At 38.8% G+C, this 11,179-nt stretch overlaps 1 protein-coding gene across 1 annotated transcript in view; it reads right to left on the reverse strand.

The window, feature by feature from the left end:
• LOC145785113 (dynein axonemal heavy chain 10-like) overlaps window positions 1–11,179 on the reverse strand; it is a 68,188-nt gene that overhangs the window by 16,641 nt on the left and 40,368 nt on the right. Inside the window, exons 57-74 of the mRNA XM_082596815.1 lie at window positions 10,934–11,089; window positions 10,548–10,696; window positions 9,958–10,060; window positions 9,530–9,754; window positions 8,891–9,020; window positions 8,497–8,678; window positions 6,660–6,850; window positions 6,121–6,228; window positions 5,649–5,784; window positions 5,200–5,318; window positions 4,651–4,783; window positions 4,141–4,269; window positions 3,520–3,635; window positions 2,743–2,908; window positions 1,722–1,874; window positions 1,363–1,476; window positions 892–1,037; window positions 362–555 (exon numbers count right to left, since the gene is read on the reverse strand). Of these exons, the coding sequence (XP_082452941.1) occupies window positions 362–555; window positions 892–1,037; window positions 1,363–1,476; window positions 1,722–1,874; window positions 2,743–2,908; window positions 3,520–3,635; window positions 4,141–4,269; window positions 4,651–4,783; window positions 5,200–5,318; window positions 5,649–5,784; window positions 6,121–6,228; window positions 6,660–6,850; window positions 8,497–8,678; window positions 8,891–9,020; window positions 9,530–9,754; window positions 9,958–10,060; window positions 10,548–10,696; window positions 10,934–11,089 (2,650 nt within the window). The remainder of the gene's footprint in view (window positions 1–361; window positions 556–891; window positions 1,038–1,362; window positions 1,477–1,721; window positions 1,875–2,742; window positions 2,909–3,519; window positions 3,636–4,140; window positions 4,270–4,650; window positions 4,784–5,199; window positions 5,319–5,648; window positions 5,785–6,120; window positions 6,229–6,659; window positions 6,851–8,496; window positions 8,679–8,890; window positions 9,021–9,529; window positions 9,755–9,957; window positions 10,061–10,547; window positions 10,697–10,933; window positions 11,090–11,179) is intronic.

The following is an 11,179-nucleotide window of genomic DNA, read 5'->3' on the forward strand; positions in this document are numbered from 1 at the left end:
ATGGTTAGGAAGAAAACTTGTGAAATTAAAACTTGACGTCAGGTATTTGGAAACGTGTACCGATCTGAGCATTTGCTAAAAATTTTTTAAATTCAAGACACCGAATCTTAGCGTTTAGAAGAACCCTCAGGAAATAGTTCAAATTATATTAAAAAGAAAGTTGAGCGAAGCGCGAAGAGAGTTACGCATTGCAGAGCGAAAGTATGAAGAAAACAAAAGAAATGGTTTTATCTGTCTATGGTTAAAGAAAGTCACCTCTCTACCAAAATTGAATTTTATTTCAATATTCTACAAAACTGAAAAAAGGTATTTATCAAGTTAGAATTTTACAATCAAAATGTGCGTGGTAGCAAGCACAGACCTTCTGAGCCCCATTTGCTTATCTCCACTTCATCTGTGAGCAAGTTCTCCAGCTTGAACGGGTTGGAGTGAGGGATGTTGCGTGATGTGACGTCACCTATCCAATCCTTGTACACCATGTCGTTTCTGAACTCCCAGCTGAACGCTCCCTCATAACTGAGGAAGGCGGATGACACGAGACAGTCTCCAAGAAGCCTGAGGAAGTAAACGCGAAGTTGGAACGCTTTATACCTTAACCATGTTTTTTTAGGCCATACTAGACATTAACAAGAAAGAAGAAAAGATAAGATTCTTATTATACTAGAACTAACAAGAGTAGGGTTGCCAGTTCCTCTCGGTCGTTTTTCCTTTAACGACTACAGTAACTTAATCTATTGCTTCTTCGGCAGAGGTGGGAGCTTTTTTTAATGAGCTACTTAAGCCAGGTGTAGAACCAGATCCGCATCATTGAAAAGCGAGCATCTTATCCGCTGGGTCATCCCACGGCGGCCTTTTATCATTGAATTGTAACATCAACAACAAAATATCTACCTCACTCTTCTATTCTTCAACTCTTCCAGCTCATGATTCCAACGGACGTTCTCCGATCCGAGACCACTGATGAGCTTATCTGCTGCCCGAAGACGCCTCTCCATGATCTCTGCTTCCTCCTGAAGTTGACGTTGCTCTGCGATGGCCTGAAAAAGACATAAAGATTATAAGGAATAAAGGAAAACGAAGAGGTCATAAAAATGTGAATCTCAAAAAGAAACAACAAGTTTAAATATCCGCCTGGTAAAGATTTTCGTTTGGAAAGCTCAGAAGTTCTTCTACAAGTTTAGAAACGTCTGCAGACGTTAAATCAATGTAAAAAAGGACTGGTGCCAATAAACAATTCCGCAAAAGGCATCAATGATTATCTGCAATTTTTTCCAACACTGTTCGTCAAACAATCTTCGTTTATCTTTCGTTACGGTAGACTAGTTCCTAGTTCCTAATCAACCATGAAATATTTGTATTCACCTGTTCGTACTTTCTCCCTAACGCGTCCAGCTCGTCTGTAAGTGCGGCCAACTCTTTGTTGATCTTGTCAAGTTCCCTTTTCGATTGATGATAATTCCTTTCCAAACGCGCCACCTGACGGTAAATTTAAAATTTAAAACCGATGACGTCACAATTAATATGATGCCACTTCCCAGACAGCAATCGTTTTTCATTGATTCAGCGTCTGCAGACGTTGGATCAATGTGAAAAAAAAACGGTTGATTTGCTGTCTGGATTACAGTTTTATTTCAAGCTACAAACACATAGAATCACAACGGAACGAGCTGGTAGAGACCTTCCCACAAGTGGACAGTCATTGTTGAACACCTTGGTGTTACCTTTTCTCTCTTCGGTTTGATCTCTCTTGCCACCTCACAGTATCCCATGACTGCTTCCACGAACTTCATCATCCCGTATCCGGCTGTGGAGATCGACTTCATCTCGGTCACGCTCACTCCAAGATTCTTCAAGAAACCTTTCACTGTTCGAGTCTGTAAAAAACACGTTGTTTATCATTATTACCGTAGCCTAATATTATCTTCATAATTGTTGTACTGTATCATTTCCATTACTATTTCGGTATTATTATTATTATCATTATTACTGTTGTATTAATTATCGTCGTATTAATATGACTATTATAATCCTATTATCATCTCGTCATTAACGTCATAATCCTATTATCATCTCGTCATCTCGTCATAATCCTATTATCATCATTACTGTAATATTATCATCACTGCCATAGTATTATTATTATCATAATCATATTAATCATCATTACCGTAGTATTGTTATTATCATTATAATCATCATCATTGTCGTATCATCAACATTATCATCAATTACCGTCATTATAATGTTCACAGCAGCCTGATATCTGAACTTTTGGTTTGGATGAAACTTCTCTGTTGCTTTTCAAGTTTTCACAAACCTTTTTTTTATATCTATTTTATCTATTTTTATTTCTACTTTATCTATATTCTAACTAGTGTTCACTTCAAAAGTAACGTCAATACAAATGAAAGGTATTTTGTTTAAATCTTGATTTACACATAGAGTTTAAATTTTTTCATTACATCACTATTAACAAAAATATTGTCGGTTGCATAGCCGAATGGTGAGAGCCCTGGAACGACGTTCGAAGGGGCGCCGGTTCGACACCGCTCAAAAGCATGCGGCTGTGTCTTTGTCAGGGCACTTAAAGGCATGCCTGAAGGTGGACACGAAGATTGGCTTCCTTGTCTTCCCGTCCACTTAATCTAAATCTTCAACCACCAGGTGTAAGCCTGGATACGACAAACAAACAAAAATACTGGATTAACTTTAAAATCCTTCCAAAAAAGTGATAATATCAACCTGATTTCCTCCAATTGCGTCGACATCCATCTCCATGAGACTCTTTAAGAAGTTTCCTTCCGACATCATGGCCTTTGCTGTCTTCCACGAGATCTCCTTGTAAGCTTTCATCACCAAGATGCACTCACAGATGGTCTGGACCGGCTTGGGAGGCTTAGCAAAAGATCTGATGAACAACCATACGTTAAGCAACAATCTATTTGTAGTATTCGTAGCAATGTTAGAAAGGATAAAGGAGAGGTTAGCACTGAGTCTACCATAAGTTTGAAAAGGGATTCCCAATAGATTATTTGATGTAAAACTCATGAACTGTTTGTCTCAGAGCAAGAAACTTCAAGGTTTTTATTAAATTCTACAGAGATCGGTTTGAACCAAAGTCGGCATCACAATTATACACTTATACAGCATTGCCATTCTTGCAACAATTATTGATTATATATTCTCACATTGCATTCTTACATTCATAATTACAGTAATGTTGCTTCAGCCCAAGCTAAAATGTATGTACGATTAAAAATACAATGAATTGTAAAACAGGCTTTTTTTGAACTATATCTTAATATTTTTTAAAGATGCCTCCACAATGTAATTGACATAAAGTCATGTATCAAACCCAAATTAATTGGACTTGAAAAAAGTATTACTAGCAAAATTTGCAACTTTTTACATCGCTTCAACGTCGCCATATGTAGAAATGATGTAAATATGGCAACTTTTACTAGCTAGGACAAAGCCATGCAAAAGTAAACATCCGGCGCAGGTTTGAAAGAACATCACCTGATTTCAGTGACATCCGACTTATCAAGATCCTGCAGAGCAAGACGTGCAGCTTCCAGAGCAGGCATGGCCTCGGCCAGGGATTCCTCTGCATCTTTCTTCTCCACTGCTATGATCTACCAACGTAAAGCAAACTTTATGGAATCAGACTTTGAAATAGAATTGTATCATTTTTGTTGGCATCAATTTTTGTGAAATTGGTTTATAAAAAAACACCACTCTCCTAAATTCAGTATTAAACGAATTGCAATTAGCTGCATTGTCGATTAACAACCGAAAAACAAAGTTTCCAGGATTGAGTATATATTATAATCGATCTATGAAAAATAATGTAACCTTCCGGAATCTTGTAATAGCAGAGATTGTGTTTGCAGGAATAAGTACTGTATCTTTAATAATAATTTATTTCGCACTAGGGTACAAAATAGCGTCAATAAAAAGTCTCCATAATTGGTGATTTTCAGCCAACTGTCGCAGTTCTTCCTGGCTGTGCTTTGTTAGAGATCGAACCCTTCGCATGAATGTTTCTGCTGGTCTTCCTTGATTTCGCTTGCCTTTGGTCAGTTCTGTATCTTTGAAAGTCTTTAATGCCAGCTGTACTTTTATGATTGAAATACTTACCGCGTTTTGTTCTTCAATTTCTATGGCTTTCGCAGAAGCCAACTCCTTCTTTTCAGTGGCAATCTGTGTCTTGCTTGTAATGTCACTGAGCAGTTCTTCGCAAGCCCGAGTCTTCTCTGTAACCGCTACCTATTTGTAACAAAGGATGACATGGTTAAGTTTTGGAAGCAGTTTTAGAAAGTCAAGATGAAAATATTACAAAAATAATATTCTTGTTGCTCTCAGCACGAAAGTTTGAACAGTATCAAAATAGTAAGAACCTATCACCGAGTTGAGTTTAAAGTTCAAAAACTGACTTATAATTTTATAAGGTACTCGGCATGACCCCACGAGGTATCAAACCTAAACTTGCACACTCGGAGGCAGACATTGTATCCCCTGACCCAGCACTTTAGATAAAACATGAAATCACGTTACAACTATCGGTCATTTTGCTATGCCGATTCAGACTGATACCGTTTAAAAACAAATTTTAAAAAACTGTTCTAGACAAGGAATTGATCACTTTACCTTCTGCACTGCCAGTTTCTTGTTCAGTTCATTCAGCTGCTCAGTAGCTTCACTGAGCTTATGCAGACCGCCTTCCAAGCGCTCGCACATCTTCAGGATTTCATGATCTTTTTTCTCAAGCAAGCCATTGTAGCTGCAATTCATTGCTTAGTAAAATTACAAGTAAAATTTGGGGGGGAAATTCAATGAAGTGGTGACACCTAGACACCACAACTGTGCAAAACATCAGGATATGTTTTACTGCTTGTATGTTCTCTCTACGCTTGTGCATCATAGCACAATTTCTCCAAGCTCTATCACCATTCTTCATGGTTTAACATCTGTTCCGGTTCCGTTCGTCATTTGACTAAGGGGGCTTAGGTCTTCCCCGCTACGCTCTGCATTAGCTCTTACCAAGACTAAGTTTATGCCCGTTTACTGTTGGTTCATATGCGAGAGTATGTTAGAACGGCAAGAAGACAACAACATAGATGCATATTGAGCAAACATAATTATATAAGAAGAACTTGAATCGTTATTGGATAAGCTTTTTTATATCACGTGACTTACCTGTTGATGAAATCGAGGTAGTTCTTTGGCGTGACGTAATTATTCCTCCTTAGCTTTTGTTCGAACAAGAGGCTGTACTTCCCTACGCATTGATGAGCAAATACAATGTGTCCCACCACCTGGAGAAGTAGGAAAAAAAAATAAAACGTTACTCCGCCTAACATCATGTCAAGATGAAATTGAAAATTTGAACAAAATTACCAACAGCTAAACAGAAAGTATAGCACACAAAGAAACATGCATATAAAAGATATTATTTGCTTCGAAAATACAAAAAACTACACTTCACGTTATGCAGATTTTAGAAACACAGAAAATTTTCAAATTTACTGTTTTCAATTGATTACTAACGAAAAATTTATGAAATTCAACAACAGTTTTGTCAAAAAGACACTTTATACTTATACTTTATACTGTCAAAAAGACAAAACTCCTCCAGCAATGCTCACATGATCCACGTGCTCCTCCGGGACCATCTGGTTATCTCCGAGGAAGGATGTTGCTACAGCGTAGAGAGCTTGCTCCGGCCATGGCATGAACCAATCGATTACGGTGTTGTTGACCATGCCGGGAAAGTTACGGCATCTGAAAAGTTGAAAGTAGTGTTAAGCTTCATTACTAATATTTGGTTTTATACAGCATCATGTGTACAGCATCATGTGTACAGCATTATGTATACAGAGCTCTGGAACGGCAATCGAAAGGGCGCCGGGTCGACACCGCTCAAGAGCATGCGGCTGTGTCTCTGGCAGGACACTTAAAGGCATGCCTGAAGGTGGACACGAAGATTGACTTCCTTGCCTTCCCGTCCACTTAATCTAAATCTTCAGCCACTGGGTGTAAGCCTGGATACGACAAACAAAAACATGTGTATTGCAGATAGGCTTATTCAAATAGAATATGTTAGCAAGCTTTCCTTACCTCACACGAAGCACATCACCGACCGGGGACATAGCCAACACAATGTGTAAGTTGTCTCGGCACTTCCCGACAAAGTACTGCCAGATGGCTTCCTTGGCTGGACCAATTCTGGAATGGTTAAATCTATTTTAGCAGTTTTCAGGAAGTCAACATCTCAAGACGTTAAAAGAACATGGCAGTGGGTTATTGAATAAATAAACTTTAATCAGTTACGCAAATTAAGACTTCATTAGCAAAGTTTTTAATCAGGGGGTGCTCGCACCCTAAGATGACAAGACCTGTTCCTAGTGGGTGCACGGATGCTGATGCGATAACGGGAAGATATAAAATGATGCGAGGAGCAGGTTTTTAACACACATTCTGAATTGCAGGTGACTATGACTTTTGAGCCACTCTAAAAGCCTAAGGGAAAACTTGGTGGTGATTTCAAATGATGCTACAAGATAAAAAGATTAAAAACCATCACGCCAAATTACCGGGAAGCAATATTTTTGGATAACAATAAACGGAAGACAGATGGTATTTTTCGGTATTGTTACCCGAGTTTGGAAGCTTCATCTCTCATTTGTCCGATGATCGCTTCTTTCTCATCATCAGCATAGAGAGCTGGCACCATCCCGGATGTTAACATGTTGTTGATGAGCTCCAGGAATCCTTCTTCAGCCACGTGGCTGTCAGTGAAGAGGAAGGCCGTCTTCTTGTTCTCTATGCCTAACCTATTGTAGAGGACCTGAAGCAAGAAAACACATTTTTTGAATACTCCATGTTTTGATTTGTTTAGCGAATATAAATAAACAGGTATACGGTTAAAAAAGTCACCTCTCTACCAAAATTGGAATGATGATGGGGCTGCCGGATTCCACTGCTGCTCGGATTCAGTGGAGAACGACCATATGGCCTGAGCCGCCTGTGTGTGGGATCATGGCTACAGCTTGGGTGTATCCGCACCATCTGGTTCGCCGTTCCTCCATCGCCACAGGGCTTCTTGATCCAGGATCATGACTTGCGCGTGATTTTGTTTAAAGTGAGGAAGGGCTGCGCGGGACTCCAACCTCACTCTCTTGTCTCAGGTTTCAGGGTCCAATGGCAAGACATGGTCAAGACGATTGGGTGAAGCATGAGATGCAGCAGGATGACCATAACGTCTACGCGTCACGTCATGCTCTTGGGCACGTCCTGCAACTGTGATACTGGATGGTGCCTTCCTGTCCGTTGAGCTATGTCCAGTGATGAGCTTCTTCCGCACAGTCTGCCACACATCCAGGTTTGAATAAGGTGACAAGCCGGAGTGGTGTTATTTGACCCATAGCTGGGGCCCTGACAGGTGCTACTGCTACGGGCCAGAGCAGACCTGGGAGTAATGGAAAACTAAGGGGTAACTCCATATTCCCCATAACTCCAGAGTTCCCACACTGGAGCCTTTCCCACCGGTTGCAGTTTTTAACGTCATGCCCAGGACAGTAAGGACAGGTCCAGGACAGTCAGGACAGTCATGCCCAGACCAAAATTGGAATATAAATAAATTGGTTGTCTGAAATACATATTAGCAGAAAATACTCATTTACAGTATATAGTAATATTAATTTATTTCGCACCAGTTGGGTGCATAAGAACGTCAACAAAAAGTCTCCATAATTGGTGATTTTCAGCCAACTGTCACAGTTCTTCAGGGCTGTGCTCTGCTGATCTTCCTTAATTTCGTTTATCTTTGATCAGTTTTGACAATAGGTGAGTTTCATTATTAACTGGGTTTATTGGATGTCGTATTTCCTGTCCAAACCAGAGAAGTTGACGTTTGCTGACTTGTAGGAGTTTCTCCTACAGCAGGGATGTCCAAACTTTTGCTCAGGCGGGCTAGATTTGAGGATACGGAAGTGTCCGCGGGCCAATACCCTATGACAATCTTGTTTTGCGTAAAAAAAATTGCATGTATACTATAGTGATATGATGTTATTTAATGTCTTTTTTATACAATAAAGCACTATGCAGGTTTATGTATTTTGTTATATGGGCTACATATCACGGGATGTCATCAGTTAAGTCTTAACTGGGCAACCTTTTTTTAACAAAAGAGCCATTCTGCTATATCTTTCGGCCGATATGACCAGCATAAAGCCACCAAACGTAATATGCATGTTTCGTGGTAGTTCTTTAAAATTAAATATAGATCACACCATAGTTTCTCTTATACGAACGATTCTTGTGTATAAGGTAATCTCTATCTGTGTAAAGCTTTCCACGCCTAACAATCTCTGGAGCTGCCACAAAACTAGCAGCACTTCTGTGGCATGAAGCTTTTATCCATTTATTAAAAACTTCCTTAATCTGCTCCGCTTTTTGCATCAGTTCCAATACAAATTATTGATTTAAAATTACCTTGAGATCTTCTCGAAATGCAACTTCATCATAGCCTCTGCTCAAGGCTATCTCGAAGACTCCACATCCAGCGGCAAAGGATGCCAGCTTTGTCAAGCTCTGTTTTCCGGATCCTCCTACTCCCACTAGTAAACTGTGTCCGTGATCCATCCTCAGAACTCGATGGATGCGAGTGAGATGATCTAAAGAGAAATAGGATGGTAACTGACGATTGGCATTGCAATAAAAAAAAAATGTTTCCACGATTCGACCACAATGTCCTTATGTCAGAATGATGCGACGTAAAATGTCTTGTGTAATAAATGCAAAGTTTCTATTCAATACAAAGTTACATAATTAATTGGCATGCAATGATGAGCCAAGTCGAGAAGTTATAAATTCCCTTCTCAAATACCTAAAGCATCATCAAAGAGAACAAGATTCATGGCAGTGTGGTTTTCGTTGTACTCCTCAAGGATCTCTTGGAAAAGAGCTTTCGCCGCATCAAAATCCTGTACATCCTCGTAAAGGCGCGGTTCGTTGTCCTGAAGAAGTCAGTTTTACATTCTGTCAATATTATTCCTGCCCAGTTCGGGTGAATTCAAATGTACATTTAGACAGGCACCAGGGTATTTGAAATGATGAACATGACTTGACAAAGAAAAGATCAGCCTTGATCATGAAGCAACCCATCAGAGCACCTGCGACGCTCCCTCTCAATAAACCAAACTAAAAAGTAGCACACTTGGTTTTTAAAAAGTAGAGAAAAAAAAGTTAATGGGAGTAGGTTAGTAACATAATTGCCAGGGAGAAGCAGTGAGCTTTTATGATCAGATTTCTAGATCAATCAAAACAATTTAAAAAAGAAAACTGTTTATATCAACGTATGTTGCGAACAAGGAGAAAGTTAGTTGATTAATGTTGCAAGTTACCTTATTAATATCCACATAAACTGTAAATTTCATACACTTTATTAAGTTTACTGCCAAAGTCAATGAAGCTAATAAATGATGAATTTTTTAAGTTATTATTAAAAAAAAAAAGAAAGTCCTACCTGCAAAGCAGTCCGATAGTCTCCAAATAGACTCGGATCTCTCGTGACGAATTCTTCAATTTTAGGAAAATGTTCTTGCACCAGCTTCGTTATATGAGCTTGGGTGATTTCTTTATCTTTTTCACTGATGAGACGATCATGGAAGACACGGAGACATTCGTTCCTCCACAAACGAATGAAAAGATCCAGCTTCTGAAATCTCTCCGGAGTAGATATACACAATCCCTGGATGAGGAAGAATTTATAAAAAATATTTTTGGATACTTCTATTAAACTGGACTTAGTTAAAGTAAGCAAAAACCTTCTTCTCTTTTTCGGACTCTACCACCAAAAGAAGACGAAAACCTTCTCTAAAAACAAATGCATTTATTAAAAATTCTACACTCAGAGGATGATAGGACGCAATTTTTTATGATGAAAAATCTTACTTGGTAAACTCTGGAAAGATCACGGAGGTTGAAAATATAATGGAACTTGGATGGTGTTGGAGGAAGGTCATTGACGATGTTCTTATACAGCTCCAAAGTGCACCTGGGCAAGAAATCAGTTGTTAAGACAAACGAGAGAAGTTGTTTTGTGTTTCAAGATCACAAAAGGTGTTAACTCAAATAAAACATAAACCTAGATTTGAATTATATTTATTTATAAAAAAAAAAGATAATACCCAAAACAGACCATTGTGGAAACAAAAAATCCACACGGGCGACCCTAGCCAATACAACAAAATTAAAGCTCGAAAAAGGCCAATCTAAACAAACATAAATCATTAAATTGGTCTCCAAACATTCTGGTCAAACAATTTCTAAATGCAGTTTCACAAAATCTTTTCAACCGAAAGATTTAAATGCACGACAACCATACTTGACACAATGACACAGCAGCTTACAATTTAATGTGATTAAAAAATTGTCCCTTTGAAAAACAAATTATTTTGGGTTACAAAATGAACCGAATTCTCAGCTGTTGTAGAAAAGCTACAAGTTTTGATGACAACGAGAAGCAGATTGAATCATCTTACTTGGTGACTGTTTGCACGCAGTGTTGCACCGTCGTGTCGAATGGCAGAGTGTGACCTGCAAGTATGGAGTCGTAGATGTGGATGAGGGATTCCTGTGCGGGGAAGGTCATGTTGAAGACGCTGAAAAGGGACAGAAAACGGGGATCCACCTAAAAGGAAACGTACAAAATTATGAATGGCATGAAGGTGTGTTTCGTAGTTAAAGAAGATACACATGGTTAAATACCAATAACGTGATTTTAGCTAAAACAACGATTGAAATTATGTACAAAATCTACAATTGTTGGAAATTAAATAAAAAAAACAGCGATGTTAAATAAACAAAATCTCATAATTTCTCATGTGCTTGAACAATTTGTGTATGTGCAAAATGAAAACCAAACTACCTCGTTTCTCCCGCCACCAGCTTTTCCCATGGCTGCCACGTAACTGAGGTCGCGTAAGTATTTGTAGTAAAGTTCTTTGCCTCGGTCATACATGCCACCTTTCTCCAGTAGCAGCTTCAGCAGCGCAATTGGTTGTTGTGTGCCATATGTGTCAACCTGAAACAAAAAAGGTTGAGTTTTAACGCCTTTGGTATTCTATTGCCTCAAGTGAACACTAAATAAATAAGTATTCTTTAAGAAATGTCT

Source organism: Aplidium turbinatum, chromosome 16 (assembly GCF_918807975.1).
Source record: "Aplidium turbinatum chromosome 16, kaAplTurb1.1, whole genome shotgun sequence".
NCBI lineage: Eukaryota > Metazoa > Chordata > Ascidiacea > Aplousobranchia > Polyclinidae > Aplidium > Aplidium turbinatum.